The sequence below is a fragment of the Rhodofomes roseus genome, assembly GCF_022264815.1.
Source record: "Rhodofomes roseus strain CIRM-BRFM 1785 chromosome Unknown C8Q71scaffold_6, whole genome shotgun sequence".
Taxonomy (NCBI): domain Eukaryota; kingdom Fungi; phylum Basidiomycota; class Agaricomycetes; order Polyporales; family Fomitopsidaceae; genus Rhodofomes; species Rhodofomes roseus.
This window is the reverse complement of record NW_025952962.1, coordinates 728,707-747,446: the sequence shown is the minus strand read 5'-3', so window position 1 is coordinate 747,446 and position 18,740 is coordinate 728,707. Positions and strand designations below refer to the sequence as shown.

The 18,740-nt window shown below is 57.7% G+C and overlaps 8 protein-coding genes across 8 annotated transcripts; 2 read left to right on the top strand and 6 right to left on the bottom strand.

Moving 5' to 3' along the window:
• Positions 1-84: 84 nt before the first annotated feature.
• Positions 85-1,486, top strand: C8Q71DRAFT_703639 (uncharacterized protein; the record flags this gene model as incomplete). Its single annotated transcript, XM_047920328.1, has 2 exons — positions 85-1,298; positions 1,357-1,486. The coding sequence occupies 2 exons, from the start codon at positions 85-87 to the stop codon at positions 1,484-1,486; spliced, it is 1,344 nt and encodes a 447-aa protein (XP_047780964.1).
• A 577-nt stretch (positions 1,487-2,063) lies between these two features.
• Positions 2,064-6,071, bottom strand: C8Q71DRAFT_703803 (uncharacterized protein; the record flags this gene model as incomplete). The annotated part of the gene is made up of 5 exons (XM_047920336.1): positions 2,064-3,804; positions 3,877-4,190; positions 4,575-4,812; positions 5,223-5,514; positions 5,831-6,071. 5 exons carry the CDS (start codon positions 6,069-6,071, stop codon positions 2,064-2,066), a joined length of 2,826 nt encoding a protein of 941 aa, XP_047780963.1.
• Positions 6,072-8,889: 2,818 nt separating this feature from the next.
• C8Q71DRAFT_704108 (thioredoxin-like protein) lies at positions 8,890-9,724 on the top strand (the record flags this gene model as incomplete). Its single annotated transcript, XM_047920360.1, has 3 exons — positions 8,890-9,323; positions 9,388-9,541; positions 9,596-9,724. The coding sequence occupies 3 exons, from the start codon at positions 8,890-8,892 to the stop codon at positions 9,722-9,724; spliced, it is 717 nt and encodes a 238-aa protein (XP_047780962.1).
• Positions 9,725-10,019: 295 nt separating this feature from the next.
• C8Q71DRAFT_703682 (HAD-like protein) lies at positions 10,020-11,089 on the bottom strand (the record flags this gene model as incomplete). The annotated part of the gene is made up of 5 exons (XM_047920332.1): positions 10,020-10,165; positions 10,236-10,721; positions 10,775-10,840; positions 10,901-10,942; positions 11,044-11,089. 5 exons carry the CDS (start codon positions 11,087-11,089, stop codon positions 10,020-10,022), a joined length of 786 nt encoding a protein of 261 aa, XP_047780961.1.
• Positions 11,090-11,797: 708 nt separating this feature from the next.
• Positions 11,798-13,669, bottom strand: C8Q71DRAFT_502743 (uncharacterized protein). The gene is made up of 2 exons (XM_047918976.1): positions 12,814-13,669; positions 11,798-12,202 (listed from the first exon to the last, which is right to left on the bottom strand). The coding sequence occupies exons 1-2, from the start codon at positions 13,399-13,401 to the stop codon at positions 11,912-11,914; spliced, it is 879 nt and encodes a 292-aa protein (XP_047780960.1). The 5' UTR covers positions 13,402-13,669; the 3' UTR covers positions 11,798-11,911.
• A 762-nt stretch (positions 13,670-14,431) lies between these two features.
• On the bottom strand, positions 14,432-15,899 carry C8Q71DRAFT_502697 (NAD(P)-binding protein). The gene is made up of 4 exons (XM_047918975.1): positions 15,720-15,899; positions 15,273-15,669; positions 15,164-15,212; positions 14,432-15,113 (listed from the first exon to the last, which is right to left on the bottom strand). The coding sequence occupies exons 2-4, from the start codon at positions 15,659-15,661 to the stop codon at positions 14,619-14,621; spliced, it is 933 nt and encodes a 310-aa protein (XP_047780959.1). The 5' UTR covers positions 15,662-15,669; positions 15,720-15,899; the 3' UTR covers positions 14,432-14,618.
• Positions 15,900-16,243: 344 nt separating this feature from the next.
• C8Q71DRAFT_722198 (copper transporter) lies at positions 16,244-16,963 on the bottom strand (the record flags this gene model as incomplete). The annotated part of the gene is made up of 3 exons (XM_047921513.1): positions 16,244-16,366; positions 16,426-16,525; positions 16,599-16,963. The coding sequence occupies 3 exons, from the start codon at positions 16,961-16,963 to the stop codon at positions 16,244-16,246; spliced, it is 588 nt and encodes a 195-aa protein (XP_047780958.1).
• Positions 16,964-17,227: 264 nt separating this feature from the next.
• Positions 17,228-18,526, bottom strand: C8Q71DRAFT_748546 (nucleophile aminohydrolase). Its single transcript, XM_047923147.1, has 6 exons — positions 18,353-18,526; positions 18,282-18,296; positions 18,060-18,231; positions 17,839-18,005; positions 17,535-17,786; positions 17,228-17,441 (listed from the first exon to the last, which is right to left on the bottom strand). Exons 3-6 carry the CDS (start codon positions 18,218-18,220, stop codon positions 17,305-17,307), a joined length of 717 nt encoding a protein of 238 aa, XP_047780957.1. The 5' UTR covers positions 18,221-18,231; positions 18,282-18,296; positions 18,353-18,526; the 3' UTR covers positions 17,228-17,304.
• Between the last annotated feature and the right edge of the window lie 214 nt (positions 18,527-18,740).

The following is an 18,740-nucleotide window of genomic DNA, read 5'->3' as shown; positions in this document are numbered from 1 at the left end:
CGAAGGGCAGCGCAAAGGGTATAAAGGCATGAGGCAAGTTCAATCTACTCAGCTGTCCTCGCCGACCCATCGACTGTGACCCAAATGCCAGAAAGCGTCTGCAACGTATGTGATTTGCCGTACGATGTGCTGTTCGAACTCTTTCGCTACATGTCTGCGGTGGATGCCACCGCCCTGCTCAGTACGTGCAGGGACGCCCGGAAACACATCCAGGATGCATCGATCTGGCAGCGATTCTGCAGTCGGTATGGCCTGCGAAGCGTAGTCAACTTCGGTGGACTGTCCTTCTACGCAGTCTACACGCAGCTGCTGCATCCATATGGCCCCCTTCTCGGCCTTTGGGCAGGCGACTACCCATACCGAGGAAACATCATCGACTTTCGGCTCATCCCCGGCGACGACCACGAACAAGGAGGCATCATCGGTGAAGTCTGGCGGTTTCCGCAGGAGCCCACCCGCTATCCTGTTTCACCGAGCTACGTTCGCGCTCTGAAGATTGGTTTCGATGGGCCCTTCGTACCTTCTCCCACCGCAAAAGCAGCGCAATCACCGTCTCCGCACAATGTCTCGCCCAAAGCGCGCGTGTGTTGCAGCGTTCTGCCACCGGTCGACCATGCGCACTGGCATTCGACATACCTTGAGGTCGTTCCCCCCAGTAGCTATGGCTACTTATTGCAAGGCTATCGCCGACCCTACCCCCACCCCGACTTTCCTCCGCAGGACGCGTCGTGGTACGACTCACAGCGTGGCCTTCCTCGTCTGAATCCATCGATCCCTGTCCTCGTCGATCAGCGCGAGCTTGTTCGGATCTATCCCGCCGTTCGCCTCCCCATTATCTTCGCATCTACGACACCGCACCTGAAGCCTGCAGCAATTTCAATACACTGCTCGGGTGGCGATGACCGATGTACGCAGATGTACCAGCCAGCACTACCGTTCGATGATCTATCGACCGCTCCGCCGCGTTACTACCCTCTCATTCGAGACATCCGCTCGGGTATTGACCCGAGGGACGTAGGGTGGAAATTCGAGTCCCTAGAGGGACTTTGGCTTGGGGCCATGGGTCGTTATGGGACGGAGGTGCTGCACTTGACCTGGCATCGAGAGCAGGAGGAGTTACGTGCGATCAAAATCACTGGGGACGCGAACGTACCAAGGGGCGCCCATTCCTGGACGTTGCACACATCCCACGACCCACTTTCTCCGCCGACTCCCATGCCAGCAGGGTGGACAAGCGAGCTGCCTGGTGGATGCCTCATGTACACAGGCATCGGTACGATCAGCGAGCGCGGATATCCGTGAGTTTTTGATCCCTCTCCTTCCTGGCTTTCTTCTGACATTCCTTTGGGTCAACAGGTTCGGTGTTCCTGTTCCACTCAGCATCGCCATCGTCAACACGGACGAAATCCGCATTTTCTGGGATCAAATCAACGACACGCGCATCTACATGCGCTACAAGGACCGCGAAAATGTCGCTGGACAATGAGCTCGACGGATTGTCTTTCTGAAATCTTCACGGTACATACCAGCATACCTGAGCCTCGCCTACCGATATTAAGTACTCTGATATACCGCGGGCCGATCATGTCTACCGACTGCACCCGGCTGATGTCTCTGGAAGATAGTAGACATGGAATCTCGCGATTCGTCTGTGCATTAGGTAGAGTGTACATCTATGAAAGGTACTGTAGCTACCGGCTATGTTACAAGCGAGCCACGACTTCGCAAGGAGGGGCTATTATCACATCTCTGGAATTACATTTCAATCCGCACAGCAGAATTCAGTGCAGCTCTCGCGCGGGAGCTGTCGACGCGAAGGGGGCAATTGATGTGTGTGGGAGGACGACACCGAAAGAACGACGAATGCGACCAAGCGATAACTTATGTTGTACGGTGCGAAAGGTGAAGCGGCGAGCGCTCCGTGCGAATGCAATGTGCGAACCAACGATGTGAGAACTGCATGCGGTATGGTACAGTATGCGGGCATAAGCAAGAAAGAAGATCTAGAGCATGCGCTACAAATCCTCGGATACATAGGTAGTAGATCAAAGTCCAAGCGTACGTCATCTTCGTCCCAGAAACCCAAATGCGCTTCTTGAACCGAAGCTGAGATTCGTGCCAGTGCTGGCTGGTGGCGGCCCAGAGTTTCCCTGCTGTTCCGCGGCGGAGCGGGAGCCTGTATGTGAGAGTGCCTCGTCCGCAGTCCGTGGACGACCGCTAGTCGTTGCCGTCCTCGCACCCTCTGGCAGATCAGGTCGTGATATCGACGGTGCTGTAGGGCTTCCCAACGGCGTAGTAGTGGCGGAACCCGGTCCAGTCAGGGGGAGACCCATGAGTTTCTGCATGATGTACGGGCGGTGCATCGTCCCTTGCGAGTTACTATGTGAATGTGTCGGGCGTGTCGTTGACACGGCGGCGAATTGCTCGTCGGGAGTCGGGAGTGGCGGATGTGGCGGACGATGCGACCCGCTCAAGCGGAATGCACTCGTGCGACGGGACTCGCTGATGGGCGAGACGGATGACTGGATGGAATGCCGGAAGTGAATATCGGAGACGGTCATAGGGATAGAGTCGGAAGGAGAAGGGAGCTCGCCCAATGGGTCACCTGCGCCGGAAGTAGTATGCGGTTCATCTGGAGGTACGATGAGAGGTGGCGGGAGAGGGACGGGTTGGAGGGAGATGTCAGGGCTTAGCGAGGGTCTACTCTCCGTCGGCCCTCCAGCTATGGTCATGGACAACGCCATCGACCCTCGGTGGTCTGTCGGAAGTGGTGGGGCCTGCTGCGAACTGCTCTCGTGTCGTGACTTCGCCGAGCTTCGTGTCGACCGCTTAGACTGCGTTGACGAAGACTGGCGTAGCGACCGCGAGCGCGACGAACTCGAAGAGCTCGACGAGAAGTCCATGAAAGACAGAAACGTCGAAGGTCTTGATGGACCCGCTTCCGCATTACCCCCGTCGACGCTTCCTCGGGCAAGCGCCTGCCTGAGCGACTGCGGTAGGGAGACCCCACCAGTGCTGACATACCTCTCCATGCGACGTTCGGAGCGAGGCTGTGACTGCGCAGCAAACTCGACTCTGAGAGGCGTTGCGTTGTCCTCGGCCTCTAGATCAGACGTCGGCATGTACATCTCGTTGAGGAGATCACTGCTTCCTCGCCCGTGCATCTCCCGAGGTCCTCTGGGTCGGGCGTTCCGCGGCGACGTAGATGACCGCATGCGGGAGAGGGTGTCAGGAGGCGTGGTTGACGGCGCCCCGCGGGGAATGGCGGATGTCTGCGAGACAAGTGATGAAGGCTCGGGAGTGTAGGGGAAGGGACTTGTGGGGTTCCGCAGAGGCACCGCAGACAACTCTGGCAGCTCAATGGAGAAACTGCCATCCGACTTCTGCGAGACATGGCGCGTCCGCTGGGCTGAGTGACCCTGCGTGCCGACTTCGGATCCACCGTAGTAGTCGTGATGCCCGTCCTCCTCCTTCTCCCTAGGCATGATTGGACGACCAATCTGCAGGATGCCTGGGGTGTGACGCGGTGGCATGCTGTCTCGCCAGTTTGTATCCTTCTCCCGGACAAAGTGCGTGTCTTGGGGTGCTGTGCTTCCCGCCCGAGGAGAGAACCAGCGTGGCCAGTTCCGCTGCCAGTAGCTCACCCGCGGGTTGACCAGGAAACTCTCCTTCCGTCGTGCCCTTCTCCGTCTCCAGTAAATCGCGGTCAGAATGAAGGCAATCAAAATCAGGACACCCAGCACAACACCGACAGCAATGGCCGCAACGGCGCCATGTGATAGATGACTGCTACTGGTCGATGTGCTGTGTAGTTGTTCAGTAAATATACATCAAGGCCTATAGCGGCAAGCGCCAGACATGAGTAGGAAAGCTCACTTGGGCACCGTCGTGTTCCCAGCCATCGTCACGTTCATACCGCCAGCCAGAATGACCAGGTCTGCAGTTAGATCGTTTCCTCCTCCGTCCGCGCCTGCATTAACGATCTCCAAGGAGTGCGGTATCGCGGGGTCGAGGTCGGCGATATAGAACAATACAACAGGGGACGCGGCCGTGAACGAGGCTCGTGCAGACAATGTAGGGTACAGGTGGTCGTCAAGCGTAACGTTGTACGTGCCCGACGAGGGCGACGTGAGCCCCGACAGCGACAAAGCGGTCCCTGCGGGGATGGAGAAAAGAAATTGGGTCAGCGACTCTGGCCCGGTCTAAATATTGACGGCAACGTCGTGTGAAGGGAAGGAATGGGAAAAGATTCGAAGGCCACGAGTTCTGCCCTTCACTACCCACAAGGTGGGCATTTACGGAAGCGTCAGGGAAAGTGGATATGACAGCAGAAACCGGACATCACGCTCGGCGCACACTCGCCCTTTGACTCACGATCGGCGCTGAAAAATACGCGGCTCTTGTCACGCTACGGGGGTAGCGGCGAAGCGAGCGGCAGACATTGCGGCGAGGCGCGAGCAAGCTAGGAGTCTGATCAAGGTCGCGCGACCATGATTGTTACACAGTACACGGGCTGTGCGCGGGACAACGCCAAGCTATACCACCGACTGGTCGGAAATATCATAGGGGTAGACGCTCGAAGGCGGCCCGCAGAGCGGGGAAGGCAGGTGCGGACGGGGAAGCTCACCATTGAAATCGACTCGCGCACTGTCTCCGACGTTCGTGCTCGTATGGAAGGCTGCTCCAGGGAAATCAGGGAGAAGGCCGGCGGAGTACGACCACTGCCCACGGTACGAGACCGCACCATCTGGTAAGGAGGTGGTTGTGGGCGCTTCTGATGCTGATGTCGAAGAGGCTGAGGGTGCGGGCGGGCTGGGAAAGAACAAGTCAACAACTCTGCAACACATTCAAAGCGGAAGAGCGAGGATGGTTAGGAGCCCGAGCTGGCCCGCGGATTGCGTAGAATATGAGGCTCAGAAAGCAAGAGACAAATGGCTTGAACCGATGAGAACCGAGATGCGCAATGAGACTGGAGAAGCGACGACTCGCATGGCTCGCCTTGAAGCAGTCGAATGACGCGTATACCGAACACTCGAAGGAAATTGAGTGCTCAAGCAGAGTCAGTGTCTCCGGTGCGCAGGCTGCGTGGACCTGCGAGGAGTTGCGACTGTGAATCGTCCAGGATGCACATGGTGTAAATTCGTCAGGGCCAACTCGCATGAGAGCTTCGATCGCACAAGCCTGAAACATCTTCAATGCCCGATCCGGTTTCGTGCACTTACCCGTCTCCGTCCATGAATAACACAAAGCTATCAAACGCGACAACCGCGTCCAAGTCGGTGACATCGTTGCTGTCTGTTGCCCCCGCATTATGCACCGTCAGGACGATCTCGTGCAGTTCATCTGATAGATTGGAGAACGAGGCCAAGACATCATTGGCAGCAGTATCCACAGACGCCGGCGAGGATATGCGAGAGAAGAAGTTTGTGGTCGCATTCCCGTCCAGGGAGATAGTATACGTGAGCGCGCTCGAGCTATTTGCGGTGATGGTACCAAACACGTTGATCGCGGTGCCTGGGAAGGGTAAGTCAGCAGTTTGACCGGGTGCAGAAACGAGCGAATAGCAACGAATGGCCGACAAAGCATAACCACAGATCGCCCATCTTAAGCCAACTTGACTGATAGATGAGAGCCACTGACAGCTGCTATCGGACGCCAGTGTTGATACTAGACACTCGAGCGCTCCGGTCGGCAGCAGTCGAGGAGCAGACCGCATACAGCCAGGAATGACCCTCTTACGCGATATGCAGGCCTCCCGCGAGGCTGAGACCGGCTAAGAAGACTCGCAAAGGGAAGGCAGGAATGTGAGAAGAGTCACACGAGCACTCACCGTTCCACCGTATTGCCACCTGAGCCCCGTCACACGCAGTAACGTGCAGACTCGTACCACTCCCGAGGTTGCTCACCACCGAGCTGGACGACGAGTTCGAGCCTGAAGAGAAGCCTGAGCCAGTGTAGTATGGATTCCAGCCTGCGGTGACGTTGGGTTCGCCGAGGGTGTCACCGAATGGTGCGTATGCGATTGTGGGGGAGTTGTCGTCGACTATGATCGAGACCAAAGTATTTGCCATGCATGTAGAAGAATATCAACGCGATCTGCTGATCGCGAGCCCAGCCAGGGAGACCGTCACCAAGGAGCTACCGGGGCTGGAGGGGGGCCAGCGTCGACCGCTCGAGGAGGGTCGCGAAGAGGTCGCCGAGGGCGGAGGAAGGAAGAGACGGAGAGACGATGTGGTCGTGAGTTACGAAGCTAAAATGGATGGCCCACAGGGCCGGGTCGCGGAAGAGCAAGCGTCAGTTGCCAGCGGCGGGAAGAGCACGGCCCAGACGAGAAGCCTCCAGCCAAATACCGCTGTAGCGCTGTTCCCACGTGATCGCGACACGACACGCGTGATCGTGCTGCCCAGAGACTTGCTGCTGCACTACTTACGCGTCGCACGGATCCCCACTGCTTATGTATCTACCGCACCCACACCCGGAGAAATGTCTGCACACGACAGCTTTCCCCATACGGCCCCCGACGCACGCATGCTCCTCTGCCTTCCACTAGGCCACGTTTAGGGCACACCGTGACCGGCCCTCTTCGGCATCAGGGCTGTGTCAAACGGACGTTTCAAGACCCCTATAGCCCTAGACTGCGCACCGGTGAGCCGGATGATGCATGTAACGCCTGCACCGTGGCAGGCTGGTGGCTGCATCTTTCCTTGGTCAAAAGGCTAGCCACCTATCCACTTGCACTCCACGCACTCTGCAACGGACGAACCAAGTACACAAGGTTACGCCAGCGTAGCAAACACTCACATGGCAGATCGCGCTAGTGCTGACAGGCGTCAGGATTCGGTGGGGGCCTCCGGGTCCGCTTCATCCTGGACCATTGCAGCGCGTTGAATGGAACGAGTGAGTGTCTCGTTCATGCAGCTAATGTTACACAGAGATGGCAACATGTCAGGGTGCAAATGAAGGAAGTATGTATCGATCCATCGATCGTACCTCCCACACCGTACCTCGTAGGGGCGCTCGTCAACGCCGATCCAACTTGTAGGCGAGACCACCCCTGACCACCCGGACGTCTCACATCATTGTGCCCCACCGAGCCCACCACTTGCAGTACGAATGGAGAAAAGAACAGCATGTCCGAGAAGTCGCACACTGGCACCGGCGCGTATGACGTTTGTACGTCCGGAGGTAGTCGACTGATACCAAGGAATTAAAAACATGGCCGTAGCATCGCAAGAACGCCACACCGAGGACCGAGGACCATCGATGCCCACGGGTGATGCGGTGCATCCTCTAGACATCACCCGTGGCAGCCCCGTTACTGAGCGGCAATGTGGATGTGTCTCGAGACACTACAGAGAGGGACAAAGCGTCTAACCTCATCAACCGTTACCTGCTTAGACCTCCCGTCGATCACAACTTGACCATATGGGCTGGTAAAAGCAGTCGGTGCGTACATCTCCCGGTAGAGCGTCTCTGTGCCATCCAGACTGATCCGTCAGTGCGACTCAAGAAAGCCCAAGCATCATCTACTAACCCGCTGATGCCGTCTGGGACCGCGAACCTCTGCATAAGGGCGTTGAATATATATTTACAGGAACACAGGTCCTGAAGATGTCTGCACCATCAATACGCCAACGACGGAGCTTGCGAGCGATCATCTGGTCCGTGAAGATGGCCTCCATAATCCGGTATCGGTTCTCGGGTGGCCAATTAATCCAATAGGAGGTACTCTGGCTACTCGCTATCCAAGCAATGACTGTTAATAAAACTCGTTTTCGCATAGTATCTAGTGCACCTCACGCAGATAGGAAGTGGCGTACCATGGTAAACGATGGACGTGACGCGTTACTGCACCAATGAAAGTAGGCTGGGATGGCCGACAGCATACCCCGTTTCATCGTTAGGACACTTCACTGCCAGGTGGGACCTGGTATGTAGACTAAGTATGTGTCCGAGCGGCATCATCGTCCTATTGCCTACATGTCGTGCCTGTCTATCTTTGATGACGTCTCTTCGTATACTCGGTAGATAGTCTCACCGCAATGTCTGACTTGTTGTGGCTGCCGAGTTCCGCGTACACTTGGAAATACCTGCCAAAGTAGGTCCGTAACTTAGCACTGTAGCGAAAAATACATTCGCCAAATGTGCTAGGTTGGTTTGACGTAGAGCATGCATGGTTACTTGCATGGTGGCTATTGGATTTCTATCTGAGACCGAGTGAACTCACCGACCGGTATGTCATCTACAATCAAGCTTGTGGACAAAAAGGATTTGTTCTGCCCTTGATGCAATATTCGTCTGCTCAGTGCTCAACAATACAATCAATCTATATCAAGGTTTCTCTGAGGCACACAGACCGGCATGAGCTGCAACGGTGCCGTAGCCGACTCGTCAGTACCGCATGCAGTAGCACGTCGAGGTGTGGTAAAGCAGCTGATGGATTGGCGGCTCGAAGGCAATCGTCGGCGAGATCTTGCACAGATCCAAATCTCGCTGATGCGCCCTTGGCCAGATCGCCGATTCATTTGCGTTCCCAGTGGTGGCTGCAACGGCGGCCTCTATTACTCTCAGGCTCTCCCTCCAGCCACTTCTCTGGGTTACTCCTCGTTTCTGCAGATATCTGGTCGCTTTTGTAGCACACGTTGAGTGATTGATCTGGTGTTCAGCTGCCTGCTCAAAAGACGCCACGTCAAATTGCTCAAATCACCAGGGACGACGAAGACGCTCTGCGGGGCCCATCTGTCATCGCGCGCACAGCCCGAGCACACCTCGAGCACCGTTGGCGCCGCCTGTCTTCGACCTCGACTCTGCACCCCCGGCCTCCCGGCATCGAAACCAGGACCCGAGGCCGAATCCCCCAATCAATTCAAGCAACTGACAACTTGAAGGATGGCATCCTCGTTCCGCCGCAGGCGCATCGTCTGGGCTATCATCCTGCTCACCGCTGGCGTGTTCTTCTACGTAAGCACCTCAGGCAACGCCTCCTTCCTCTCCCTCCCCGCGTCTCTCAAAGACATTGGCTTCTCCCCGTCGTCCTCGCGCGCCGGACAGGTCGCGCTCGCGAAGCTCAAGGACATCGCCGGCAAGAAGCAGGTCCCTGAGATCCAGGGCCTCCTCTACTTCGTCTCGCAGCACCCGGACCGCACACTCAACGAGAATGAGGGCGAGATTGAGGTGGAGGGGAAAGGGCTCGTGAAGGTGGACCCCGAGACGGCGATCGACCTCGACGTCTATGCTCCGGACGGACACCGCAATTGGGACGCGCATTTGAAAGTGCTGAAGGAGGACTACCCCGTTATCGTGTTCAGCAAGACGTTCTGCCCGTGCGTCGCAGCTGTCCTCGGTGAGACCGACCGTCATTGGACTGACGTTCCGTTTCATGCACAGCTACTCGCAGCGTGCCAAAGCACTTCTGCAGACGTATGAACTAGACCCACCGCCATTCATCGTGGAGCTCAATACCCGGAGAGACGGGCCCATGATCCAAAACATCTTGAAAAGGTTGACTGGGCGGCGTACTGTGCCAAATGTCCTCGTTCACGTAAGGCTATTGGCCATTGACTTGTTTGTCTCAGCTGACTCGTATTGCACCAAGGGTCAATCACTGGGTGGCTCCGATGATATCCAGGCGCTACACGACCAGCATAAACTGAAGGGTATTCTCGAGGATGCTGGACTGGAGGTCAATGGGTTGTGGGCGGGTCTGCAGGTCCATGAGGAATAGGTATGTAGGCAGAGGTCTTGCTTGAGACGAATGGGCTGACACTTGTTCAGTCTTAGGTTGCGTGCTTGTAAAACACCAGTGTATGTCTACATGCTGTACCATAACATATCCCTGCTCTTGGAGCGTATAGACGCAGAGAGATAGCAGCGCGAACATGACACTCGGCGAGGCGCGCCTCCACCACTGCAGGTTTGCCATTTCGCGTATGCTCTAAGGTATCATAGCCCGTCGGCGAACAATGTTTCATGCACAAGCGCTACCCCCACGTTACGTTTGGCTTTCGACCCTCGATGCACTAAGGGCCCGCATCATACGGAGGCAAACCCCACTCCTCCGGGACGAATTCCTCGAGGCTCTTCAGGGTCTGCTCGGGCTGTTCGACGTCCAGCGTCGGCCCCGCGTCGCCAAGCGCCAGGAGGTTCGCGTCTGGGACCCACACAACTATATGTGCAACCCATCAGGCTACCGGCTACGAAATGCAACACAGCCCGCCACGGGGGCGGCGACGCACCGTTCATGCCCGCGCGTTTGCCAGCCTGCACACCCGGGATCGCATCCTCGAACACGAGGCCCTTCGCGCGCTCCCGCCTGTGCGCCTCGCCAAGGCTCCGCTCCCCCACCTCGCCCTCGCCGACGCTGCGCCCGAGCATCTTCTCCGCGGCGACGAGGAAGACGTCCGGGTGGGGCTTGCCGCGGCCGGGGCGGACGAGCCCGTCGTCCGCGCACACGACGCGCCCCTCGAAGGACCCGAAGAGCGCGTCCATGAGGTGCGCACTCTTCTGCTCGTAGTTGCGCCGCTGCGAGCCCGTCGCGACCGCGATCGGCACGCTGTGCCGGCGCAGGTGCTGCACGAGCTTGAGCACGCCTGGGAGCGGCTGCACGGTCGGCCAGAGCGCGTCTTGCCCGATGCGCCGCTGTTCGATGTAGACGTCGATGGTGAAGTCGGAGGGGAGGTCGGGGAAGAAGGAGAGGAGGTGCGCGGCGGCTTCGCGCTCGGCTGGGGGGAAGGAGTTCGTTGGGTGCGCTCGGGACGGGTGCGGAAGGACGTACGTTTGCCCATGAGCCCGGCTTTGATGTCCCAGGTCATCTCCTTGCCATACTTTGCGAGGATGTTATCTGCCGTGGAGGAACATTGAATCCCGCCGAAGTCGCTCACTCAGGTCTAGTCCGGCTTACTTGTGACCTCTGTATACACCCTCTCCGAGTCGATGAGCAGTCCTGTATCACGGAGCGGAGCCATGAGTCCGGGTGGACGATCGACAGTACTAGGCCCATTACTAGCAGCCAGGGCCTAGTAGCGCGGAACTAGAACGGCTCACCATCCACGTCGAAGATGACATACTCGATCTTCGGTCTCTGAACCATCGTCTTCCGCAGACTCTGACTTTGTTACCCTTGCGCGTACACTAGCGAGAGGGGGTTGTCCTGCTTGACTGTCTTAAGGTAAGGTTGGTGCTAGCGATGTATCCGGCCGTAGATCCCTGGCGCGAGTCATCGATCTGTCCGAGTCTGGCGCGGCATGTGAACATGAGGGGGAGGATCAAAGTCTACACATTAGACATCGCCCTCACTCCATGTACGCACGGAGTTTGCGACTGCGCTCGGAGTTGTACTTCTTCTATATGACATCCACATGGTCAACATATAGTACGCATATAGTCGAGTAGCGAACGAATGGCAAGAAACGACGAGGTCAATATTTGCGACTAAGCGCTCCCAGTCACAACCCTCCTCGACGTTCGAACGTTCTCTAGCGCACGCCAAATCCCACCCAACAAAAATCCCAAAAATCGTTGCCGCTCGTCATTGGGGCCATGCATGGAGAAAGTCTATGTGATGAGAGTGTAAAATAATAGTATGCATGCAGCAGATGCCAGATACTATGTAGTATGGTAGAAGATGCGAAGCAGCAGCTAGTTGTACACCCGGCTATAAACACCAAGTATATATGTGAGCACATCGTTGTCGTGCGTCACCGACGACGCACGTAACATCCAAGCCGAACGCCATCCCAAGTGCAGCGCCGGGGCACGCAGAAGCGCGATGGGTGGGCGACCGTGACTGTAAACAAGAAAGGATGATGGGGGATAGTCCGAGTATGTGTACAAGTCAAGTCCGTCTGCGTCTCCGTCATAAGCAAGCAGGCATCCTGTTCCAAGCCGGATGCGGCGCGCGAGGCCCCGAGGCTCAGTGCAGTTTCTTCTGCTTCTTCCGCGCGCCGTACACCTCCGCGCCCGCGGCGGTGAGCATCCGCTGGAGCTCGCCCTTCTTCTTGAGGTACCGGATCTCCTCGAGCGTGCCGAGCGGGCGCCCGCCGACGAGGAGGATGGGGAGCTCCGACTTGCCCGTCAGCCGGAAGAGCAGCGGCGCGAGGACGGACTCGTCCACGCGCTGGTCGACCTCGACGATTGTGGGTGCGGGCCGGAGGTAGAGGTCGTTGAGTATTTGCTTGAGCTCGCGGGATACGGGGGAGTAGAACTGTTGGAAGAGTGTTAAATTACGTAGGGAGCAGTGGCAGGCCAAGAGCAGTCGATGGATATGCATGATCACCGGAGCCGTCAGTTCCGACGGCACTTCCGAGACGTGGATGATATGAATATGTGCCTGTTACTCTGCGATCCCAGGACGGCTGCCAACAAGGCGCTGTTCGCATGTCAGTCCGTCGACGGTGTGGAAGACCCCAATCCAGAGACATGTCCAGTAGCACATATGCCGATAGAGTGTGCCGGGTATAGATGCGATAACACACAGACACGGAGCAGCCTCGGGAAGTAACATGCGTGCCTTTGCAGGTGCCTCAACCTTGCTCTGCGATATGCAGAGACGACCGAGGCACCTGTCAGACCGTGGGTGGCGGGGCTGACAAGGCGCATCTCGTTGGGCATTGACCCGTGATGCGTGCACAGTCGCCGACGAGACGTTTTATCAGGTAGATGGACAATGCATACGTGGGCGATGCGATGAATACGGAGCAGCCTGCTCGCCGTCGAGGGCAAGCAGGGGAATCACAAACCAGGTACAGCCCAGAACGAGACACGCCACAAGGAGGCCGGGGCCAATGGGGTTAAGATGCCTGGAGGGAAGCTCACCTTTGAGTAGAGCATAACTGGATGCTGTGCCCACACGTCCTTTACTACCGCGTCAACCTCCTCTGCTGCATGCGCTGCCATGGTGTCGAAGTCGAGCACGAGCTGTGGGTCGATCGGCTGGGAGGGATCGACGGTGCCGGGGATCACGTTCTGTGGGAGGCTCGCGATGAAACTCGATACCGCGGCGAGCTCCTGCGACGCGTTCAGCTGGACCTGCGGCCGGCCGGGCGTGCTCTCGTTATTGCTCCATGGGTGTTTGTGTCGCAGCGCGGCTAGCCGGAACGCATCCGGGGACAGGTGCGCGTGTGCATGGCTGTCGGAGTCGAACGCGGCGGGTATGGACGATAGCGACGGCTGTGCGACGAGGAGGATGTAGACGGAGAGGACGACGAGGACGAAGAGGGCGAGGAATGTCGTGCGGTACCAGTATGCTCTGGGTTTGCGGGCGGCGAGGGACGAGAGGGCGGCGAAGGAGACGGCGGCGGGGGTGAAGGGCGGGGACTCGAGGACGGGGCTGGGGAGGGAGCTGGGGTCGCCGTACATGGTGGGGCCGGGGAAGCGGTTGGACTGTGTGCGGCGGTGGACCATTGTAGTTAAATAAACGATGGGGCGCAAGTGCAGCCTGTGGAAGACAAAGGAGCGACGGTGGCAGCGTGCAGAGACGGTCAGCAATCTACGCGGCCCAGCCGGCCTCTTGTTTTCTATACACCCGGCGGCTCCCCTCCCGCGCCATCCTCTCCGCCACGTGCCTCAATATCGGCCTTCCTCTCATTGTCCTTTGCGGTCTTGTTCTTTCCGCATCGTATCAGCCTTCTTCGTCCAACGCTCGGCACTCCTATTCGCTTGCTCAAGTAGAGACTGTCACCACCGTGGAAGAGTCTCGTTCTGCAATCCATTGGAGCACTCTCTACTCGATCGATACGACGCCATACCCATGCCAGCACACAACTCGGAGCGATTGCCTGCCATCATAAAATACACTGTCCTTGTGGGCGTCACGCCGGTTCCGAAGCGCGAATACGGCGAGTCGTCTGCCCCTTAAACCTTTGGACTTCGTGCCGCAACTCGCGATCGGACTTACATGTGCAATACCACTTGAGCTTTACGTTATCGAATGCTTCCAGCATGACGAATAGTGTCTACACAACTTTATCTCACCGAGATTCGCGTCGAGCGGATCATCCCTGCGTCTGGGACTCCCAATGGGATGAGACTCTAGCTTGTTGCAGTGAGAGCCGCCATGGGCTCAATCGGGAGCGAGTCCCCCATACACCACCTCACACGTATCTTTCCCCTGGTGGGTTTCATCGTGCGGGTCGCTCACTACTATCTCAGTTCCGCTAATCTTGTCGCAGCTCTGCTCCCCCAGTCAACGTGTTGTCCACATCTCCGTTTATACCGAAGCTTCTGCTGTGGAGTAGGCTACCGAATACGTTGCCTGTCACCAGGTCAAAGTTTGATGTGCATTGAATCGAATGAAGGTCGCCGCCTTCGCTATGCGGGGCATTGAGCACGCTGCAGCGCTGCTCCAATGCACTCATTCACCGCACGTTGGTCCCGTCAGCCCTCCGAAGGATTCTTGCAACATCGATCAGCGGAACTGCATTCGTACACTGAGCTTCGCTCGTGAATTTGCAAATGTGTGACGTAGCAGGTTTCGTAGACCATCGTCAGTGGTAAGTACACTGTTATATTAGGTCGCTCCCGGATATAAGGCGGCCTAGACGCGACTGCTTATTTGACTTTTTCTGCACTTTGACTTTACACTCATGCAGGCCGCTCCAGCCGAACTACTCTTCTACACGCTACACTTTGACCTCGCGCTGGATGAGGCTTTTCCAGGTTGTCGGCTCCCGACCCAACAGCCAGCGCGTCACGTTGACGTTCCCCGGGATGCCACTACACCAGCTCGAGTGAGCCTCATCTATCTTTGGCCCGAAACCAGCAGACACCCACCGTTTGTCATAATAGAATAGCATCCTGTCAAGCGCATCCTTCTCATAGTCGCTCGACACCTTCACATGCGCCATCGCCTTCTCCAGCGCAACCTTCTCGATCCTGATGTCCTTCCCCAGGCGCGCGGCGAGCTCGCGCGCGACGTCCTCGGTGGTGCAGTTCTCCCCGACGAGCTCGTACCGCGCGCGGTTATGCGGCGCGGGGTCGAGGATGACCTTCGCCGCGATCTCCGCCAAGTCCTCGAGGTCGAGGAAGCCTTGGAGGGTCTTGGGCGAGTAGCCGGCGGGGATAACGGAGGACTCGAGCGTCGCCGCGAGGTTGATGTTTTGCATGAAGGATGTGGGCTGTGATGCGGTGAGTCGTGGGCCACGCTCTGACTAGCCTGTGAGAGCACCTCCAGTATGGTGTAGTTCATCCCCGACTCGATCAGGTACTCCTCGACGCTGAACGTGCAGATTAGCGCCAGCGTGCACAGAATCCACGGAACGCAGCGAACAACTCACTCCCTCTTTACTTGATGGTTCAGTAGCTTCGTCAAGATCGGATGGAGCACACTGCAATACACGAAATGGTGCACGCCCGCGGCCCGCGCGGCGTCGATCAGCGCGATGCCCATCGCGGTCTCGTTCGGGTGGAACGCAGGCGCGTTGTGGAACACGACGTCGACGTCCGCGACCGCAGGCGGGAGCGTGCTCGCCTCGAGGAAGTCTCCGAGCGCGAAGTTCTCTGGGGCCCACGAGAGCTGCGGGTGCGCCGCGGTGAGCTTCTGGATCGCGGACTCGGACCGCACGAAGAGGCGCAGGTCGGGCGCGGAGATGGAGGGGGAGTTGAGGAGGGCTTTGAGGACGTAGCCGGAGGTCCGGCCTGATGCGCCAGTGATGAGGACCTTCATTGTGGAGACTGCTGTCGTGTAAGTGGATGGCTTCTGGTCTACAAATGGGAATGCGTACTTATGTTATGTGTCGGAGTGTTCGAGATGTCGGCCAACAGTACCGTGTTGAGCGCGGAGAATAGCAAGAACACTGCCACTCAACTGCTACTTATACCATTGGATCAGCTGGAAGTTCTAGTCTTGACCGTAGCTGGCCTTTGTCAGCTCTTAAGCTTTAGCTCTAACAGACGTCATTTTGTTGGAGAAGTCCGGCAGGGGCCCCACTTTGCCCGACCTGCCAGTCTGCCACTGTATGCGAGCGTGCCGTAGCCTGTAAGTGTATGTCGGAGGTCGCACACAGGCGACCCTGAGCCCTGCCGCAGTTGTGACAATCGTCCCCGCCTGTGCAAGCAAAGCATACCAGAAGAGCAGCACTGCGATCGACAGATGAGCGCGACGGACACGTCCCCAAGTAGTGTCCAACGCGATGATAATGATCCAGCAGTGCACCGACAGTGTAATCGTACAATCCTTGATCCAAAGGAAACAGGCCAGCTACCAGCGACAAGAAACACAGAGTGGGCAGGAACGGACAGCCCTGCTCTAATGACAGGACATCCCCTTGGAGTCTGTGGCGGCGGCGAGGGCGGCGTTGATGTCGAAGTGCGAGCCGAAGACGAAGTGACCGGTGGCGGCGCCCACAACGACAGCGAGGATGAGGTAGGCCTGCAAGACAAGCGTCAGAGTCCACACACAACCAGACCAGAACGGCGAGCGAGACATACGTTGTAGGTCATGAAGACCAACATCAGGAAGAAGGACAAGAAGACCTGCGCGCCGTACAGCACGGCCCGGCTGACGCGAGGCAAGAGCGGAAGGGGAGTCCTGCGCCGCGACGGACCGACCATCAGCATCCCAAGCACACACCGGCCCACATTGACAAGCGAGTCGCACTCACCCGACCTTCCTCAGCGCACGCTCGCCGCCGAGCAGGCCCGCCGCCTCGGAGTCGCTATCGGGCGTCGCGCGCCCGCTCCGGATGCGCGCCTTGCCCTTGCCCTCCGCGACGAGCCTGCGCGCGATCAGGCGGTCGACGTCGCGCGCGGCGACGCGGAGCCACTCGTAGAGCACGCCGAGCGCGACGATGACGAAGAACGACGCGACGAAGCCCGCGGTGCTCCGGATGTGCCACCAGTCGAACACGACGCAGGTGTCCTCGATCTGCGTGTTCCAGATCATGTTCATGCTGCACATCTTGCCCATGTCCATACCCCCGTCGCCGTGGTCCATCCCGCCATGTCCGCCGTGGTCGCCGTGGTTCATCTTGATTGAGATAGTACAGGTGGATGTGCTGGGTGCTAAAGGAGAGGGGACGGCGCGGCCGTTATATGTGCGGGGTGAAGGAAAGAGAGGTGAGAGAAGATAGAGACAAGTTGCTATATGCAGCTGCGGAAGTCGGCGTCGCACGGGCGCTTAATGCCTCACATCGCTCAGCCGTCTCATCCAGAGAAGGCCAGGCGCGGAAGACTTGCTAATACACAGCGTCTCACTGGCCGAGCGTACTGTCACTCGAGTCGCCGCAGTGCCTTGCATGGGAAAGCGCACTCAATTGCAATAAGGTGTACAACAGTAGGGTCCGTCCGAGCCAGCATCACGGTTCACCATCATGCAGCCCTCATTTCCGCATCCTCGTCCTTCTTCGCGAGGTCGTGTTTCACCAGCAGCGCGTCAATCTCTGCGGGCTTGTATATCTTCGCCTTGGGCCGCTTATCCGCGTCCAGCGTCAGCGTAGCAAACTCCACTGTAATTCGAAAGGGCGCATTAGTGCCGTCCGCGAGCGATCACACGCCCGGGGGTGCCAATGGCGACGTTGGGAGACGCGAAAGACACGCACGCTTCTCGCTTCCCAGCGTAGTGCTGTCCATGGTCTTGCTCATCGTCCGGAGGACGAGCCCGACCGCCTCGTCGATGCCGATGTCGTCTTTGTACTCCTGCTTGAGCAGGCTCTGCGCGGTGCCGTTGTTGGCGCCGATGCACGTCGCCTTCCAGCCGGAGTAGTTCCCTGATGGGTCCGAGTGGTAGAGCTGGAACTGGTAGTGCGGGTCGTAGCCGGCGTAGAGAATGGATACACCGAACGGACGCAGACCTACGTATTACTCGAATGAGCTGCGAATGGAGAAGACGACGTGGCGACGCACCTCCGTATTGGGTGTACCCCTGCTTGAGATCACATAGTCTTTGCACGAGAAGCTCAACCGGGATATCATCGTTGTAGTTGAACAAGTGGCCTTGTGCTGTTTGTCGTGAATAATTGACGAGTGAGTTTGCGTCTGCAGTGAGACCCGCGACACCCGAGATAACATTCCTACGAAAGGCAAGCGCATGAGAGGATGCACCGCGCGGGGATAGATGGACGCACGAGTTGAGCAGGAAGATCTTCTCTCCGCTACCTCCGTAGCCCCCTTCCTTCGAGCCGCTCATGTCCAGCAGCTTCCCTGTTACCTTCTTCTCCGCTGCAAGGACGACGCCGTCTTTTGCAAGCACACCAAGGACTGTACCCGCATGTGAGATTGCCTCCATGGCATACTCGACTAAAGATTGAAGATGAGTTGGGTCATGTGGAGGAATCGGTTCGCCTCACTTTGATATAGTCGCCCTATCGAAACGTTGAAAATCAGTTACATGTGCGCGCAGGAGATGCTCCAAGCTCACCTTCGGGCGAGAAGATCGTGGTACGACCTGAAGCATTGCGTCTACCGTTAGCTAGATGGCTTCACGGTGTGGATGCAACGTACTGTCATAACGTCTGGCCTAGAACAATTACAGTCAGCTTACCACAAAGCTAAATCATGACATTCGCTCACCATGGTGCACGATTCGTGGAGGGAAGAAGGAGGGAGTGGTATGGGCTTGAGTGGGTTGACGCGTCTGCCTTACGCGTCGTGCACTCGCGAATCGCGATCCTGTCGGACTTTGCCGACGCGCGTCTCGCTTGACGCGTCGAAGACCTCGAAGCCTGGCACCAGGTCTGCACTGGCACGCAGAGGACGACCCTCTGCTCACCTTCTCTCCAGACCTCGGCACACGACGCTAGTTATCA

What these genes read in the sequence shown, in the direction of transcription:
- C8Q71DRAFT_502743 (XM_047918976.1), bottom strand. Translation starts at nt 13,401, where the DNA reads ATGGTCCACCGCCGCACACAGTCCAACCGCTTCCCCGGCCCCACCATG. An exon ending in CAGTTATGCTCTACTCAAAG is followed by an intron (nt 12,203 to 12,813) that starts GTGAGCTTCCCT and finishes CTCTTCCAACAG; the next exon opens with TTCTACTCCCCCGTATCCCG.
- C8Q71DRAFT_502697 (XM_047918975.1), bottom strand. Translation starts at nt 15,661, where the DNA reads ATGAAGGTCCTCATCACTGGCGCATCAGGCCGGACCTCCGGCTACGTC. An exon ending in AACCATCAAGTAAAGAGGGA is followed by an intron (nt 15,213 to 15,272) that starts GTGAGTTGTTCG and finishes CTGCACGTTCAG; the next exon opens with CGTCGAGGAGTACCTGATCG. An exon ending in TGAACTACACCATACTGGAG is followed by an intron (nt 15,114 to 15,163) that starts GTGCTCTCACAG and finishes ACCGCATCACAG; the next exon opens with CCCACATCCTTCATGCAAAA.
- C8Q71DRAFT_748546 (XM_047923147.1), bottom strand. Translation starts at nt 18,220, where the DNA reads ATGGAGGCAATCTCACATGCGGGTACAGTCCTTGGTGTGCTTGCAAAA. An exon ending in GGGGTACACCCAATACGGAG is followed by an intron (nt 17,787 to 17,838) that starts GTGCGTCGCCAC and finishes AGTAATACGTAG; the next exon opens with GTCTGCGTCCGTTCGGTGTA. An exon ending in TACGCTGGGAAGCGAGAAGC is followed by an intron (nt 17,442 to 17,534) that starts GTGCGTGTCTTT and finishes TTCGAATTACAG; the next exon opens with TGGAGTTTGCTACGCTGACG.